Source organism: Carcharodon carcharias, chromosome 25 (genome assembly GCF_017639515.1).
Source record: "Carcharodon carcharias isolate sCarCar2 chromosome 25, sCarCar2.pri, whole genome shotgun sequence".
In the NCBI taxonomy this organism is placed as follows: domain Eukaryota; kingdom Metazoa; phylum Chordata; class Chondrichthyes; order Lamniformes; family Lamnidae; genus Carcharodon; species Carcharodon carcharias.
In genome coordinates this window covers 3742850-3762385 of record NC_054491.1, presented here as the reverse complement: position 1 = coordinate 3762385, position 19536 = coordinate 3742850, and the positions used below count along the sequence as shown (strand labels likewise).

Below are 19536 nucleotides of genomic sequence, written 5' to 3'. Positions count from 1 at the left end.
AAAACCCTTGGGAACTTAACAGATTGATGCTGGGTGATAAATCCCATTAATTTACATAGCAAAGGTTGCACTGAGGAAGAGCTCACTTCAGCATTGTGACTAACATGAAAATACCGACTCTAGTCATTGTAAGATTTACTGTGCATTCACTATTCCCAAAGGTGCAATTGAAAGTACGGTGCTAAATTGTGGTAAGGAACTGACCACAGCTATCAGATTTACTAAACATAGATCCTCAGTGAATGAAAACATCTGCCAGGCCAGAACTGTACTTGCAAAGACAAAGGGCTGGGTTAAATTACTGTAGTTTTCCAACTGAAGAGCCAGTGGCAGCCCTGCCGCAGCCATTTCCAGGACCCCCAGTGCATTTTAAATCTCAGTTTAAATCACGAGGGTTCCCAGGGTCTTCAGGATGAGGATCGCCCAGCCTCCAAGAGCTCCCGCCAGTCGGAAGCTGGTGGCTCTTCAGAACCAGCAGCACCCGCCAGAGTGGCAGCCACTGCTGGGACTGCAGGAGGTCCAGGAGGAGAAACACGGCTGGAGAACTCGGACCCGGGTAGGTCAGGGGCCCGTGCTGGGGCCACAGGCAAGCCCCAGCGGGGGAAGGGGATCAGGTTAAAGGGCAGGGAGCTTTCCTGTCGGGACCAGCCCTTGCCACGCACAGGGCCCTCCATTGGGCACAGGGTGCCCGAGCAGGAGGGACCCCAGCCTGCAAACTGTTCTGCCAGAGTACACCTGGTGGCTTGTCCAGGTGGTGTTGGTACCCCCAACACCCGATGTAGGTGCAATAGCAGCGAGGGCGGGATCAATCTTGTAACTCACCTTTATTTGTGGTGGGGAAGTTCGAGGTCAGACTTACTTGGAGGAAGTTGGGAAGGTGATGGGCTCTCCACCCCACACGACTAAAGGACCTCTTCCCCACCGCTTCCAAGGTTGGCTGGCATTAAATTCCGCTCATAGATTCAACCCACAATTCCCCACATTGCTATTTCCTGTTGAGAGATGTGCAACCCAGGTCCAAGAGGGAGCGAAGAAGCAGAAGTTGAATCATCCCAATCACTGCCACTGTCCTCTTACTGCCTGACACTAGCAGGCACCTGGCAGTAGGTTGCCCTCCTGCTGTTTTGGCTTCAGGAGCAGCACATCAACCAGAGAGACCTGTTGAGAGCAAGGAAAATGTGAAAAATATCTAAACAAAGAAAAATTAAAGTTTCACTTAAAAAATATCCCACTAATCAAAGGATTCCTCCTAATGTAAATGATTTTCTATTATTTTTTGATATTGTGGTGGCACTTCTCCATTTCATACATCTTCTATACCTTCGCAAAATCATGTCATAACTCATATAATGGTCATGTTTGAAATGGTGTTTGAGGAGGAGGTTCTTCGGAGTGTATTGTAACAAATGGGAACATTGGACACAAGTGATAGTGTATGTACAGCCTGATCACAAATGAAAAGGCAGCAGAATTCCTTAATTGATACTGTCAGTAGAACAATGCTCCCAGCATGCAGCCAATTGAAATATTTGATCCTTTTAACTTAGATGAGTTTTCTCACTGAGATATTCCATGAAATGAGGAGTACTGAAAACCCCACAAGAATGTAAACTCCTTTAGTGGCCAATCTTACATTGACACAGGCTCTCAGTAAACCATTAAGAATTAAGGATGGCCTGCTCTGTTTGACTGTTGCTTTTGCTTGTTTAATTACTGATGGTGTGATTTTGTTGGAATTCGTTTTGAACAACATCTGTCCTGTGTGTATTTCAGCTCCACAATGATGTGAAGACATGTTTTTATTAGCTGAACAAAAACAAATTTAAATGACAATGCAAACACAGGTTGAGATTGATACGCCAAGTTTCGATCTGAGTATAGCTTTGCGCTGGTGGAGGGATTAATAATGGGCATAAAATACACAGTGGTGGTGCAGTTCAGGCTCATCGCACAGAAGGTAACATTTGTCAAACTGATTTAATGACAAAGTACCTCCACACAATCTGGTTGCTAAGGCATATCACTATGTTACGATTTCAGGATTTAATCACTGCCATTCACAACTCTCATGTGCAACCCCTGTACAATATTCATCAGTTACAGTGCATAGTTCTTCGAGAAAAACAGACAAAGCCCATTTTGTGTGAAAATCACAAGCTGTAGTCTCAGTCTTACACTGCCATTACTGTTCAAAAGGAGCACAACCAGAGAGCAGAAGTCAATCGGAGCCCCAATGCCAAGCTTATTGTGGGTGGATGCCTGAAATGTGCCAATCTCTATTGTGTCACCATGGGAGGGTGTAGAGTAAACACGAGGGAGCAAATTTCAGTCACCTCAAACAGCAGTTTCAGAAAAGTACAGACGCAAGTTAAAAAGTAGTTCATTTTCCCTTTCAACCAGGGATTCTACGTAATACCAGGAGAAATTGGGGGTGAAATTGGTTATGGGTGGGACACAAAGCAGGGAGAATCCCATTTGCCACCCATTACATGGCACCCTTGAGAATCAGTTCTGTTGAAGTCAAAAGGGCTAGGCGATTCTGTCCATTTTGTGTCCCCTCCCATGTACAATTCCCCAGGCCTCCTTGTGCCCTCCCCCACTCTCTTTAAAGAGAGGGAGTCTCACCTTTGAAAATCTGCATCACACCTTTCAGGAACAGTCAGGATACAGTTTGTGATTTTTCTCTTTGTTTTCCCTTTCTCTTTTTCCTCCTACTATATTATTTCCACCAACCCTCATGTGCCCCAGATACATTCCTGTATGGTAACCAGATGCTCCTTTGACTCTAGGGAAGATTAGGTGAAGATGGACGTTTGTAAATTGAAATAGAGAAACTGAATGAAGCTCACTCACTCAGCTCAGCTGAGTGGAAAGGATTGCTCGTCCTGAGTTTGAATGAAATCCACTCTTGTTTGTTTCTGTTCCAGTTTGGATTTTCTCCTAAGATTTTGCCAGTGTCATCCTCATGTTGTGAATCAAAGTATGATATTACATTCACACTATCTAGTGTTGCCCAGAAATCTTACAGAAACACTTATTGCTGTCTGAATTGCTTCCTGATCCCTGGCAAAATCTGCACCATTAAAAATACACGGGGGGTGATTTTGCTCTTAACATTGTCAATTTTGGTTGGATTATTCCTGCAGACTTCTCCACATAACAGCCTACCTCCTACCATCTCACCTGGTCAACAGACTTTCCCCAACTCCCTTATAACTAGGCAACTAAAGCATCCAAAGATGGGAAATACTTTTTTTTTTCATGCCCCTATGATTTATCTCCTGGGCTGCTTGCAGCAATGTGCTGAAGATTAATCCTTAATTCCTGGATGTTCCAAGATACTCCGCCATGATCACCGAGCTGTTTAGATTGTGTTGACAATACCAAAATGACTGTGAAAATAGGTCATCCTCAGATCAATTTCAGTAAGTCACCTCCCGAACACTAGCCTAATAAAATCAATCTCCTGAAAATTGCCCCCCATGTATTAATTTTCATTCAGACATACACTTCTTATTAATTGATTTTCTTACAACCCTAATCTTGTACCGAGATCTTGTAAATGGCCCGTAACTTTCTGATCCAGAAAGACTTGTATACAAAGTTGATCTAATAGCATCGATCAGGAAACATAACTAATAATAACTACATATTGTAGTAAATGTCAGCTGTGGTCAGTTAACAGCACACTCGCCTCTGAGTCAACAGAGGCTCTGATTCCCATCCCAGAACTTGGGCACAAACATCAAGGCTAACACTCCGTTGCAGTGCTGGTAGAGTGCAACCCTGTTAGAGATGCCGGCTTTCAGGTGAAACAGTGAACGGAGGCCCTGTTTGCTGTCTCAGTTGTACATAAGAGATCCCATGGCACCATTTTGGAGTGGAGCAGTGAAGTTATCCCCAGTGTCTGTCCCAATATTTATTCCTCAATCAGCATCACTAAAACACATCATCTGATCATTATCACATTGCGGTTTGCTGGAAGCTTGTTGTTCACAAATTGGCTGACACAATTCTGACATTACAAAAGTGCCTACACTTCAAAGCACTTCATTGGCTGTAAAATGCTTTGCGGTATTTTGTGGCCATGAAAAAGCATCACATAAAGTATTTTTTTTTGTTGTCTACTTTCCGGTCTGAGATCCAATCGGATAAAGTGAGACAGATCTAAGGATCTAACCATTAGGTCCGACAAGCCTATTCCAATTTCTGTACATATTCCTTAAACTCTTCTCTCCAGCGCTGTAGCTAAGTGCCTTCTAAACCCATACTATCTGCTTCAAAGTCTTTTCCTGATAGGTTATTCCATAACCCTATTACTCTTTGGATACAAGGATTCTTCCTACCTTCCCATTTAACTCTTAACCTCCTGATTTATTTCCTTTGAAAGAATAGATTCTTTAATTTGAGATCTAGAAAAGAGTAAGCCCAGAAATCATGCATTATTAATGTTATAATGGGGGATTTTGCACGAATGAGGGATAAACTATGACGACGTGACAACTAAGCTCTTTTTTCTCCTCCTTGCAGGCACAAGTCCACATGCTCCAACCAATGTTAGAGTCACAGCCACGATGACTTCTGCTAATGCCTCCTGGGACCCAGGTTATGATGGTGGATATGAGCAGACATTCACAGTCTGGTATGGCCCTGTGTGAGTCATCCTAGCATGCTTTGCTTTCCACCCTTTCCTTCTCAATTCTTTGCTTACAATGAATGTTCTGTATGCATTAGGCTTCCTATAATGATTTGCTCTTTGCTGTTATCGCTTGGCAGTTGTATAGCTGCAGGCTGCTGATTTAGAGAAAACAGGCTCTGCTGGCTCAATCGTTTTTGGGCTTACTAACTGCCTTGACATTTCACTTGTCCTTTATCATTCCTTTCTGGGTGAGCTGTCCTGCTATGCTCATAGTAGAGTAGAGCTTCTTAACATTTGTTATAATGAAACTATCCAGACTTACTGTGACTTGAGAACAGTCAATAGTTTTTATCCCCATTGTCTAGGCTAGACTCAAAGCTTGATCTTGGCGGGGAAAAGGGTAGTGCTTCAGCATTGCCTCGCAATTCTTTTTACCACCCATTTTATGCACACTTGATCCTTGATATACAATCAAAAAAGGTCTCGTGCTACCCTGCAATATACTAGGCTTGTTGCATTGCTACAAGTTATTTCTAGTAATAACACCTTGCAATGTCATTTATGAATTGGAGCACAGTTGAATGAGAGGCAAAGAGAAGATGCCAATGATACTCAAATATAATAAGATATTGAAACGTGTCCTAATCTGGGGGATGCATTCTTAATGTATCTACAGTTTCACTAAGTGTAGGAGCCTGAACAAATACTCCCTCTGCCCAAACTGATTTGTTGGTTCCCATGCGAGAAAATAAATGACATGGTGTCATTATTAAAATGGTCCACGCTGACTTCAGGCAAATTGTGTTTGTAGGGCCTGACATACATACATCTCAGACAGAGTACACAGTTATTATTAAGCTACTGTCTATTAGAAACAAAAGCTAGCTAATTGCCTGGATAATTTCGATTCTAAATATTAGATAAGATAAAAAAATTAAATCCAGCCATGTTTGGTATTTAACATAAAGATGGTTTGTTTTATATTCTCCCAAGTTGAATTAGCAACAAACAGCTCACCTCAAACACAAGAGACACTTTCTATCCTGTCTGTTTCTTTGCAAGAGAGCTATGATAACAAGATATGTTGTGTTCAACAACAAAGGATTGAGAATGTCAGTAAACCACCAGCAGAGGAGCTTAAGGGTATCAGAGTACCATCACTTAAAACAGCCAGATTTGAAACAACAGAAAATGCTGGAAACACTCAGCAAGTCAGGCAAGATCTTGGAAAGAAGATGGGGTTAACATTTCAGGTATGAACTGCTGATTTTAACTTTGTCCCATTTTAAATTAGTACGGTGCTTCACAAAATAGATCCCAACCATGTACAGTAACAGGATTCCTGGCCCCATCTGCTGCCGGGATCATCCAGCCCTACCGAAAATCAACGGACCTTTGGTTGGGCCACCAAATCCGCCGCCCCCCCCCACCCCCGCACCCCCCCCCACCCCCGCACCCCCCCCCCCCCCCCCCCCCCCACCCCCCCCCAACCCACCCATGGCCGGTCCCTACAAAGAGGCTGGAAAATCCCAGCTAATGTCAAAGAGATCTGCAAGGAAGATTGAGGGGTCATTTAGTTGGTCACTATGGCGTGTCTATTAATCATTCTCAAAGAATTAACATATTAATTAAGAGCATAGGAGCAGAAAGTGAAATGTTGCTCAAGCCCCTTATTAAAGGAGTTGCGGTATCACACATTATTCTAAGGCAGATTATATACCGTGGGGCAAGCTTGATGGTCTTTTCACGTCCATCAATTCTGTATGTTTAACTTCACATCCCTGGGATTTTCACTCTTCCATCATTAACTGCATTTGCACCATTTTCCAAAGGTTCCTGCAGCTCTCCCACCAAAGCTATAGTGGGAAAATGCCAGGGAGGTTTGTACCTCATCATGCTGTATATCACAAAAGACTAGGAAATCCAGTACAGCTGGGAGCTGGGTGGCACAGCTGATTAGATACAGCTTAGGCACCTTTTTGCATCAGTGGTTCTCTGTTCAACTCCAGCCCAGACTGGAGATGAAAGTTTCCCTAGTACGTTATATTAATGTTCTACATGAACTGACACTGGACTGTCAGTTCAGCACTTGTTAGTCATTTCATTCAGAGAGGTTGCAGGACACCTAAGTGTTTTTCTTATTTGTTCATGGGATGTAAACATTTCTACCAAAACCAGCATTTACTTCCCATCCCTAATCACTCTCCACCTTGAACCACCTTCTTGAACCGCATACAATCCATGGCGTGTAGGCCACATCTTCTGTTCTGGATTCTAAGTTCGGTAACAGGCGCAGAAGTGAGAGTGATTTCTGGTGGGAGGGGGGGTGGGGAGGGGAGAAGGGCCTGAGACCAGCTGACCACATGCAATCTTGTGCTGTTCAGCTCAGTAAATATGCACCCATGAGGAACTCGTCGATTCTCCTGGTGGGGGCTGGCAGGAAGTCGCTATACCCTTCATTACCTCATAAGGTCAAAGGTCCAGGCACCTGGACAGCCTGCACTATCCCTTCCGCCTTTGCCCGGCCACTGCTCCACCCTTCCCTGCTCCTCCCTTCCTTGGTCATCCTCCACGCAACTTGCACTGCCACTACCCAACCTCAAGCATAGGCTGGCATTACAGACACTCCCTAAAGAGGACAATGCAGCAGCAACTCACCATTAATCATGGAAGGAGTCTACCTCACCAGTTGCACACCAGTTATGGGCAGTTGAAAAGGTGAACATTCTAATTTCTCACTGGTGGGAATATATTTGGAGGGGGAGCTTAATTCCTGTGAGCTGACCTATTAATGAGCATGCATGACATGCTAATGCAAACCAGCCTCCCGACATTGTTCGTCAGGATGCTCGACTCACCTTTAAAGTCCCGAGAACCTAAATGCTAAAGTTCATCCCGACCTCAGGAGACTGATTTTTGGCCTCGTGCCAAATTAAGATGCCCCGCCCACCAAGCTTCCTGCTGCTGTCGGGACAGGAAGATCCCACACTAGGTACACCCACTGTGCTGTTTGGGAGGAGTGAGGAGAAAAATGTGAGCAATCTTTATCTGAAGTTGCAGCTGCAGCAGAGCAGAGAGAGAGGTTAACTCCATATCTGTCCTGTTCCAAACCTGAGAGTGCATGATGCAGATACTAAGCACTTGAAATGAGAAGTTCTGTTCCCCAGCATCAACATCCATAGTGAATGCAATGTATTTTCTAAACCCAGCACTGTGATGCTTTCCTTTCTCTGTTGGCTTTGTGTGCCCTCTTTGAATGTATAGTAAACCAACTGTCTGTAGCTTCAGTTACTTAATACGTTAGTTAGAAAGGTCCTTATGACGGTATGCAAAATAAAGAAGGCATGTTAGCTCCATAGAGAGAGTTCAGTTAAAGTAATGGGACTATTGTTCAGACAACGTAGGCATAACTCTATACACCATCCACCATGTACCATACCAGACTTGAGTTTAGTGTTTGCTCATGTGTTCTGCCCCTTTAAGTGTGAGAATGAAGAGCTGTTCATTGCCCGTAATTATCTTACTTGCCCTAATAATAAACGCATAGTTATGCATAGTTTAAACCACTATGCTCATCATTGTCACAAAATGTTTCCTTCCACGTAAGCTTGGGAGTTCTAGGATAATAATAGGATCACTTTAGCAAATTTATGAAAGAATTTACAGAAAGTTCCTCTGTCTACCTTTTTAACGTTGTCCATTTCTTTATGTCTATTTCTGAAGAGCCTGGCGACTTCTTTTTGCATTAAAAGCACAATAAAAATGCAAGTTACCTTGGGGGGGCAGTGTCTAGATAGTGTCATGGGCTAGTCCTCAAATCTAACCCAGACTGCTGGATTGAATGTCTCCTGTTGGCTATAGTGCTCTAAATTGAAAAGTGCTTGGATATTTTCAAGACCTTATCTCACGGGCAGCAAGTTTTTATGATCTGGAATGTGCTGCCTGACAGGCTGGTGGAAGCAGATTCAGTAGTAACTTGAAAACGGGACTGGGTAAATGCTTGAAGTGAAAACATTTGTAGGGCTTTGGGGAAAGAGCAGGAGGAGTGGAACTAACTGGATAGCTATTTCAAAGAGCCAGTACAGAAATAATGGGCTGAATGACCTCCTTCTGTGCTATAGCATTCTGTGAATCTATGTGCACACCACAGAATTGGCACCGCCAGGTGTGTTTTCTCTGACAGACCACAGGGTTGGTTAATATTTGACATGCTAAGCTTCAGGGCATCAATAGAAAATTGTTGTTGCTCAGAATAGACATATCTCTCATTATTGAATGAAATGGTTTACTTGAAATTAAATAATGCAAAGGATTGGCCAGTTTCATCCATGTACTCTAGATTTATGCCCACATATTACTGACCTCTCCTTGTTTCCTCCAATCACAGGCAGTCCTGTGCCAGTTAAGGGCTGTACCCGAGTGGTGATGTGTTGAAACTATCCAAGTTCCTGTCAGTTTGGATCATGACAGCCAACAGGAGACCTTCAACCCATCAGTTTGGGCTGCAGTTGAAGGGCAAGATTTTACACTCACCCACCAGTGGGTTTGAAGGTGGAGTGAGAATGGAAAATGCAGCAGGCCGCCTTCCCATCATCTACCTGCCCACTCCCAACCTGACTGAAATATTATGGGGCTGGTATTCGACAGCCCACCCAGGCCTTTGAGGCCCTTAAGTAGCCAATTTATAGCCACTTAAGGACCTATACCCACTCCTACCTGTATTTTACCCATGGAGATTTAGCTGCACGGACTGGTGTCAGCCAACGGGTTCTGAGTAGTCTGGAGACACCGTCCCACCCTCAAGGCCATGCTTCGCCCTATACCCACCCACCTCCCCCCCCCCACCTTGGCCTCTCAAACCCAGGTCCCCCAGCCCCCTCACCTGGACCTGCCAGCCTGGCCCCAGTGACCCCGGATTCCGGGCTCCTCTTAATCAGGACTGCCCAGATCCCCGTAGTGACCACCACTCCCGCCTGGTGCTGCTGGGAGTACAGAGCTGCCAGGCATCTGATTGGTCATCAGTTCTCTAAGATGGGACTTCCTCTTCAGATAGAGTCTTGCTTTAAAGCAATTAACCCAGCCCCCAGTGTTAAACTGCTGCAGACTCATCTCCGACTTTTTAGCTGGGGGAGCAGGCACAACGGCGCTCATAAAATCCAGCCGGAAAGCTATGAAAACTAACACACTTTGCCATTCAAACACTAACCAAAAGATAAATGGAGGTATTTGGACCAAATAGCAATAGTCAATATTAGAAACAGAGCCAGAACTCAGGGCTTAGAGCCAAGGGGTTGAGTACGGAGTTCCAAAGGTGATTTCTGCTGAGAAAAGTAAGTCAGAATAGAAAAGAAGAAATTTTACCAAGTGGAACTCTTCAGCCTTCTCTTATATCGGAATTTCATCCCAACAGCTGTGCAGTATGACAGCCTAAAGATGATCGCAACTGTCTGTGCTAACGCAGCCACATATGTCAGCACACAGAGTGCATTAGTAACGGAATGCCAATCAAACCTATATAGCAGTGACTTAACATATGTCGGTCCCGTCATTAGTGAAGTAAGCTTGTAGTCAGATGATAGCAGTGGAATATTTTCATTCACGAGTCAGCACAAAATTACATTGTGGCACTCAGATCAAGTTTGTACATTAAAGTCACAATCTTTTGCAGAAAGCTGGCGTATGCTAAATATTTTGTGAAGCTGTATTGCTTTGAGTGATTGCTGGAGCCACAGGACAGTAGGTCAGGCTAAAGAGGTGTGTTGGTTTGTTACCTTCCTAATAAAATATTGCATTGTAAGTGGAGTTTTATTAACCATAAGACAATGTATAAATGAAACCTAAAATATAGGTAATAATATAAAAGCTGAATGGGGGAAGATTTATACTGCTCACTATGTTAGAGGTTCATGAAAAGATTGACTTCCAGTTGCCATTACTAGCATAAAAATTTTCGTACGTAGGAATAGGAGCCCATTCAGAACCTCGTGCCTACTCTACCATTCAATTATACCACGGCTGATCTGTGCCTCAACTCCATTTACCCACCATAGCTCTACATCTCTTGATTTCCTAGCAAAAATCTATCAATTGCAGTCTTGAAAGTTCAATTATACCAAGATCCACAGCCTTTTGGGGAAAGAATGTCAGATTTCTCCTACTGTTCATGTGAAGAAGCATTTCCTAATTTCCCTCCTAAAAGGTCTGGCTCAAATTTTAAGGTTTTCAATCCCCACCCTAACTACGCTCTATCTTATCGACTGCTTTTAACACTTTAAACGCCTTGATCATATCAATGCTCACCCTTCTATGTTCCAAGGAATACAAGTCAATACGTATTCATAATTGTATCCTCTAAGCCGCAGTATCATTGTGGTGAAAGGATATTTTAGAAGAGGTTTTATTTTATACAGAACTTGAACTGCTCTACCACAAGTGGCAGAGCCTGTAACATTGATTGAAATGGTATTGCATAAGCATTTTAAAGATTAATATAAACGGACACAGGAAAGAGACAAGAAAATACATTTTGAATGAACAACTCCAGTTGATGAGCTAGTATAAGCACAGAAACTATGAACTGAATGGCCTGTACTGTAATTTCACGGACTTCTATAGCAATGGTTAAGTTTCCTCTTAAAAGATATAAATACCTATTTATATACATTGCAGCACTGTTGGGCTGTATTACAACACAGTGCAGTAACACGGATGTAGCTAACCCCTCCAACTCATATTCCCTGACTTCCACCCCAAACATGCCCTATATTTTTACCATCACTTACAAGAATTTGTACCAGCACCACTAAGTTAGCCTGAGGCCGATCATGCATTGAAGGGGCCATTTTGTGTCTTGCAACTGACAATTGGTGTTGCTGCAAGTTAAACTGTTTGACACTTTAGAAGTCTGTCAGGGACTGAGCTGAAATTTTTGGGTTAGTTCTGCAAAAGGTGCTATTTTTGAACGGACGGGGACCTCTCAGTGGGAGTTCCTCTATTCCTGTGTTAGGAAGAGGAGGTGGATGAGGAGGAGGGCTGGATTGGTGGCACCCAGAATGAGACATTGCAGTCAGCATTTGTTTCTGCTTTATGGGGAAGAATTTCTCGTCCCACCGGCGGACGCATGCCCGACCCGAGCGGGAGTGACACAGTGTGCGGTGACGTCGGTGTCGCACTCTCGCGATCTTTCGGTCAGCAGTCACGCATGAGAGGCGGTAAGGCGTCCGCCGACAAGTAAGAGGCCTATTAAGGCCCTGAAGTAATTAACTAATTTGTATTTTTCGCTGCCCGCTCAAACGTTCGGCTAGCAGGTGGGCTCCAAGGCCAGGCGGCCTTTGCATATTTAACGAAACCTCATCCATGGATGGAATGAGGTTTCCAATAGTTAATAAAAAAAATTTTAACATCAGTTTTTACATGTCCCTCTTCATGTGGCTGAGTCACGTAGGGGGGGGACAAGTTTGTATCGTTTGTAAAATTTTTATTTCTGTATTTAAAATTCTTCAGCTCCCAGAGGCAGTCCTGTGCCTTCAGGGAACTTTCAGTTGCGTGCCCTCCCACACTTGCACAGGCTTCAGCGCTCGCACTCCTCCCGCCCCCACCCCCACCCCGGCGGCTCCAAGCTTCTCAGTGTGTCTCTCGCATTGGCTGGGCCATTAATTGGCCAGCCAGCCGGAAATTGCAGTCGGGGCCCAGTGGTGGGTGGCAATCCATTTCACTGCCCACTCCTGGGACCTGCCCACCCACCGAGGGGAAAATCCTGCCCATGGCTCGGTTGACTGTTAATTCTACACATAAATGGGCTAACCAGCCGCTCAGTTCAAGGGCAATTAGGGATGGGCAACAAATGTTGACCTTGCCAGCAACGCCCACATCCCATGGATGAATAAAGGGAAAAAAAAATCCACTCAACTTTGTTTGATTTTCCAAAATTCCCCGGATTCTAGAACTGTCGCAGTGAATTGGAAGAGAGGTGAACATGATCCACCTAAACTTACATCCAAATAAAAAAAAATCATTTTTTTCCTATTTAATATTGTATAAAAGTAAATGTGGGATTTTGAATGTTTCAACACTGGCTTTAGATAGGAGACACCACAGCTGTAACTCCCCGTTATGATCAAATTCACATTTATATGCATGGAATTTGTTGACTTCCAAAAGTAGATTAGTAACAAAATATCTTGAAGCCCTCCATGGTAAATCACTTTGCTGTTACAGGCTGCTGAAAGTTGAGTGTGAGGCAGTGCTGCATTCGAGTAGGCTGTGTTTAATATGCAGAGAAGTGGGTCAAAGAAGTGGCTACAGTGAAAACTGGCTGGTTTGACAGAATTGGGCTCTAAGGAAATGGCTTCTGAAGCACACGTTTAGATTTACAGCATTATATTCAGGCCGCCCAATATCTGAACGTGAATGCCTGTCAAAAATGCACAGCACTGTAGACCTATTAATTGCAAATAGACAAGGCATGAAGGAGAAATCAGATGAAAAGCTGCAGGATTGTTGAGGGCATAAACCACTGATGGGGAAAGTCCTTTTACAGTGTCCTTTTCCTATAGGAAACTGATTCCAGTTGCACTATAGCTAATGCAGCACGGATGTCTTCAGTGACACAAAGTTATTCTTCCCTATGCTGCTAAAGGCAAAATGCAGATAAACATAAATAATCATGTCCCAAAACATGAACTAATGCGTGCTATTGCTCTGCTGGCCATGGGCAATCTGTGCACTCGGTCTGCCAGTACAAATCGACACTGCCTCGTCTGCACTGTAGCTCTGCGCAGATTGTACACTGACACTGGAAAAGATCCGTGGCCCATGAAAAGAGCCATTTGCGCCATTTCAGCAGTTCCACATCCGCAGTTATTTTGGTGATGTGCTGGTGCTCTGAACTCTGCCTGGCTTTTTTAATGGGTGGTTAGTTGGGGGGGTGGGGGGGCAGCTGGGGTAGGGGGGTGGTGGGGGGAGCAGGGGGTGCAGAGTAATAGGTGGCAAAACATAGAAGTGACACTGAAAATCACAGTCACGACAATCCTTATCTTTTTTTAAAAGACATTTCAAACTAACAACCAGAAATTCATTGGACAGGTGCCTACCCTACGCTTCCTCGGAGCACTACTTTCCATTGAGACAGTGGCAGTGCAGAGTCCACCCCGAACTTGTGCATGGACAGCGATAACATCTAGGGGGTAATTTTATGATTTCCTGCAAGGTGAACAGCTATCCACCCATTTTACACCCCGCTCGATTTTCCTGTCCACTGGCAGGCAGGGTGTACAACAGGGTGGATGACTCAGTCGCATCAGTTTTCCTGCTGAGTGATGGGGGTGAGGGGGTTTATTTAACCCCCTCTGTTACAATGGTGACTGCACTTCAAAAATGTTTCATTTGCTGTAAAGCATCCGGGACAACGTGAGGTGATGAAAGGCGCTATATAAATGCAAGTTCTTTCCTTGACACAGTCACAAAATGCTAGAGATGCGTAAAGCTCGTGTGGATCATAAAGTCATACAGTGCAAAAGAGGCCATTCAGCCTGCCATACCTGTGCCAGTTCTTTGAAAGAGCTATCCAATTAGTCCCACTCACCTGCTTTTTCCCCATAGCTCTGCACGAGTTTCTTTTACCAATATATTCCCAATTCCCTTTTGTGCTACATGCTTCAGTCAGCTCTAGTTTCTAACAACTGAAGCACAGTCATCCCACTTCAATGCCAACATGTCTCAATCATTCAGTTTAGCACATAGCAGCTTTACTAACTTGTACTTGCAGATCCCCATGGTTGCTCAGTTCAGTTAAAAGAGGCTGCTGGAAACATTGTGCTTACAAGGTAGGGAAGCTGTAAATTGAAAAGAAATTTGTGAGCCCCTGCAGACAGTCCATAATTGCAGATTAGACTAAGTGCCATTAAACAAGACCTTCTGTAGATCAAAATAGGTTTGTAAAGTCTAACTTTGAGAATTTTAACCAATCCCAGTTTTGAAATAAAACAAAATACATGTAAATATCTCTTGGAGCTCATGCAATATTTTTATTAATCAAGTATCTACCTTCAAGCATTAGCTGTTATGTATTAGAATAACTAGCCATGAGATCAGTAACAAGTCCTTGTCATTCATGGTGTCTCTGTATTAATGATGTAGTTTATCGACCGAGGGCTTGCTCAAAGGTTGAAGTAACCTACTACATTTTTCTCCATCTAATTTAACTAAAATAGAAATTGCTAAAGCCACCACTGATTGTGAGGCTGTTCACGTAATGACTTTCACAGCAGTCAGTACAAAGGACAGTGTCTGTCTTCAGTTAGAGTGCTTTGCACTGGATTTGAAAATGTACAATTTCAAAAAATCCTTGAGCAACAGATCTGAAAGACAGCCTCATAAAAATGGAGCTGAGGGAGACACAATGATTTCTGAGCAGCATTTCAAAAGAAAAATGCAGAAAAGGAAAACACTGTCTCCAACTGATATCCTCCACAGTTCAAAACGGCTATTTCACTTCACTCTTCCTCTACACTCATTAAACCATTCCAGTGAGTGTTAACATCATCCTGCCTACATCAGTGGAGCATGTAACTTAATGAGCAGTTATCACAAATCTCTGCTCATCCCAGCACAAAATGCAGAGGAAAGGTTTGCACTTTCCTGTGAGTAGAATTTCATAAATACTATGGTGAGTGCTTCCTCAGTGTAATTAAATCTTGATCCTACCTGTAAAGAACTGCTTTATGATGTTGCTGTAATGAACCCCACAGAATAAATCTTCTGCCAAGGCTTTGTGTGGATTATAGTACACTGGGAGGTCCCTACCTACTGGTTACATTTAATGCCATACATTTATCGCCTGGCTACACACAAGGTGCAAGTAGCTCCTTTCAATCCAAAGTTTTCCCTCTGTTGGCAGAGTACTGGAACTGCATCCGATTTTGAGATGTTAGGAATTTTGGTCAAGTACTCATATGTATCAGAAGAAAGGGGACGTTTTTGGGGCTGGGATTGTGTCCCCTGCTTCCCCTCCTCCTTCCTTGTAACAAGGTCCTTCCTCTGTTTCTCTAGTCTCCCAGGGAATGCATGCAGTCAGCTCAGGTCAGCTTTGCCTTGACTCACAGGAGTGATGGGTACATTAATTACATTAATTGTTCAGTATAATAGAGCCGGGGTAGGATAGTGAGGCCGTTAACTCAGTTGGCTAGATGGCTAGTGTGTGGAACAGATTAACACCAGCAGCACAGGGTTCAATCCCCACTCTGGCTGAGGCCAGCAGTGGCTCCTCACCCCTACCTGTCGTAAAATCACAGTACTTAGCCACGGTTTGGAAAATAATCACCAAGGCCCTACCTTCAGGCAGTGATTTCAAGAAGAAGAGATAACAGAGCAGCTGGGATCATGAGTCTAGCATGAGTGCGAGCTGCATACAACCAATTCTGCACTTCCAAACCTCCATGGGAAATGGTCTTAAAAGTAAACTATGTTCCTTCAAGCTGGAAATAAATCTGGAAGTAATTGGGAAACAAGCTTAGCTTGGCAAGAAAGAAATAACCTGTATTCATATAGTGCCTTTTCTGCCCTTAGTGTATTTTGAAGTGTCCCACAAGAAATACTTGTTAAATGTAGTCACTGCACAAGTAGGCAAATGCACAAGAAGGTCCCAAATCTGTTTATTTTCTTAAGCAGTGGCTGAAGGACAAATATTTAGCTGGATATTTCACCAATTGTTCTCCAAATTACTGCATAGGATTGTTTATGTGCAACTGAGTAGGTAGTTTAAAATGTTATCCAAAGGCAGCCCCCTTCAACAGAGCAGCACTCCCTCAGTGATACAATTGAAATAAAGCCTTGATTCTATATTTAGCTCCTTTGAAGTGGGGCTTGAACCCACAACTGCCTGACTAAGGGGCACAAGACCTACCATTGAGCCAAGCTGACACTTCAGGAGCTAGTGCAGCAGCAGTGCTGGGGGTGCCATTGTTGTTTTGGAACAGCTTTCTGTGAAACCTTGCTTTCAGCACTGCCTCACTGCAGACTCGGTGACATAGCAGTTACATCATCAGCTGCAACTTAAACCATTGAGATGTCGATGTCATGTAGATATATATTATTTTATATAATCGTGAAGGCTGTCAACAGCAAGTATTGTGCACCACCACTGCACACTTCTATTTATAAAGCTTTCATATGTCACTAACAGAATAATGATAGCCCTTTGGCTTGGTCACCTGTGAAATCCTGTAACGAGTTAAATTAATTAAATTTACTGATGTATGGACCGTGTCTTTCTAATTTGCACAAATTGAGAGTCCAATGCATTTTAATATGTTTGAGTCCAGTGACTTCGAGAGGACAAACAACCATTCTCCAATGTGCTGCGATGCTTCCTATTTTTCCTACATTTCTGCATTGCACGTAGTTTTCAGATTTAAGTTGCATTACTAACTTTTATCATTGGCACTAATCTTTAGTATACACTGTGTAAAAGTCAGCACTGATGTGGGGGATCATCCACATACCAATGGATCCGCTGTTGAGCCGACTCAGCCCCTCTTTGTCCCAGATATGGATTGCTCTGCACTGGTGGGTATAAACGGACCCAGTTTGCAAACTGAGGAAGCCGAACATGTGAGTGAAATGCATGCTTCTACCCAGTGTGTACTGTACATGCCAGCTTGAATTAAGCACCTCCACCATTACCAGAATTTGAACTAGTACGCCAGATTTGTACCGGTGCCTACTATAGGCAATCATTAAATGGAGGATTTTTATCACAAAGTGTGCAAAAAAAGTTAGAAGTTAATTAAGAATTATATGCCATAAATTTGGGCAACTGATAAATCACAAGAATGCTTACCTCAGCATTTTCCAATGACAGGCTCCATAATTCTTAACATTTGAAGTAAAACAATAACCATTATCTGTGCAATGAAGCAGCCTAGGGGTTGTGCCCTCATTCAAAAATATCAGCTATTGCTGAGTTATTTCAAGAGCATGTCTGAATTGTGAAGTGATAACAGGCCATTTGACTAATTGAACCTATATATAAAGTCCATGAATGATTATTGCATTTTGAATTTAGCAGCCCCCCCCCCCCCACCAACCCTATTGATCCCCTACATTAAGCAACACTAAGGCTCGGATTTTCACTGCCACATCAGGAGTGCAGATTTGGGACTTTTCTCGGCTCCACCAAGTAGACCCAGGTAAAAGTGGACTAGAAGGTTAGAAGGTTGGATTTCCGTTCCAGGGACAGGCTGCATTAGAAGTTGGGCCCACCGCCCCGGCATTGAGTGCAGAGGCCGCCAGGTGCAGCGGTGGTTTGGGTGGGAGGCCTGCCTTTGTGCACTGACACTTTGGTGAAGTTATGGAAAAAATGAACAAAACAAAACACATCCCTCCAGCCTTCACTCCTCACACGCACGCACACACTCCCCATGCCTCATCCATGCCAGCTCATGCCCCACACCCTCACCTGTAGCCCGTCATGCCCCCAATGCTACCCTATGCCCCTCTACCCACTCCCCTATGGTCCCTTACACCTCCAATTCCACCCTATACCTCTCTACCCATCCACTATGGCCCCTCATACCCCCTATGCCACGCTATGTCCCTACCCTATGACCAGAGCCTCTCCATCTGTGTGAAAATTTAGGCCTATGTTAATCCTTTCACCCCTCCCCTTATAGAATTGTTGAATCATATAGCTCATATAGCACAGAAAGAGGCAATTTGTCCCAATGTACCTGTGTTGGATCTTTGTAAGAGTTTCCCTATTAGTCCCACTGCCCTGTTACTTTCCCGTGGCCCCTGCGATTTTGTCCCTTTCAAATATTTGCCTTATTCCAATGAGCTCTTGTGGGGGAAGAATTAGTCAGATTTCTATGTTCTGCTGCACTGTAATCCCATTCAGAAAGAAGAGGTTTGTGGTTTTGCAACAGATTGCTTCCCCTTGTATATATTTATATGGACTGATTATCCAACCAAAGTCTGGACATCAGTAAATAAGGGTTTAATTATGGCATATAACTCTTTTTCAAATTTAGGTCTCAAGGTGAATTAATTGATCAAGATTTGCATTTAACAAAGATTAGGAATAAATGCTTCCTCCCTAACAGCTAATATTGGTCACTTCATTCAAAAAGAGAGCATTAAAAGGCCCAGGATGATCAACAGTCAGTGAATTGGTGAAAAAGGGAGATGATCTTTGGAAGCTGGAATTGGATTACAATATAAGGAAGTTTGGTATTTTCAATGATGAATGCCATTTCTCAGCTGGGAATTGTTAGTGTTGCCATAGATACTGAGTGGGGAAAAATGTGTCGGGCATATTTTTACAATTAGTGAGCTTAGGAGAGGTTTAAAGGAAGTGTATTCTCATCAATTAACTGAGCTGCTGAAAAGGTAAACCACATTTCTTCACTGTATTGGATTATAATTTCAATGCTGTTTCATTCCACAAGACCTGTTTCATCCTCAAACTGCAGTCTGACCTGAAAAATACACCTGGCTGGAAAGCAGATGCTAACTCTCCAGTTCTGTATTTGCCACAGGGTAAAGAGGGCTATGCTGGGACCCCATGACTGGCTTTCACTGCCTGTATCCACAGGCCTTACCTGGCTGCTGGTGGAGGGCCTGGAGCCTGAGACCACATACCAGTTCAGTGTGCTAGCACAGAATAAACTGGGCACAGGGCCCTTCAGTGAAGTCATCACTGTGAACACACTGGGTGAGTAAAATTATATTCAGCGTAAGTGTGCACTAACCCATCAGTTCTGGAATGTTGTTTTAGCTCCATGTCAATAATTTCCATAAGCTTTAAAATCTCAAATGCTATGAACCCTTATATGCATACTGATTTTTTTAAGCCACCGTGCATGACCATATTGCCATAAGTATCCTTTAGCACTACCATT

The 19536-nt window shown here is 43.5% G+C and overlaps 1 protein-coding gene across 1 annotated transcript in view; it reads left to right on the top strand.

Annotated features, from left to right (window-relative positions):
• The window catches only part of igsf9bb (immunoglobulin superfamily, member 9Bb), a 707799-nt gene that overhangs the window by 612373 nt on the left and 75890 nt on the right, over positions 1 to 19536 (top strand). Inside the window, exons 12-13 of the mRNA XM_041174093.1 lie at positions 4531 to 4642; positions 19174 to 19349. Coding sequence (XP_041030027.1) covers positions 4531 to 4642; positions 19174 to 19349 — 288 coding nt within the window. The remainder of the gene's footprint in view (positions 1 to 4530; positions 4643 to 19173; positions 19350 to 19536) is intronic.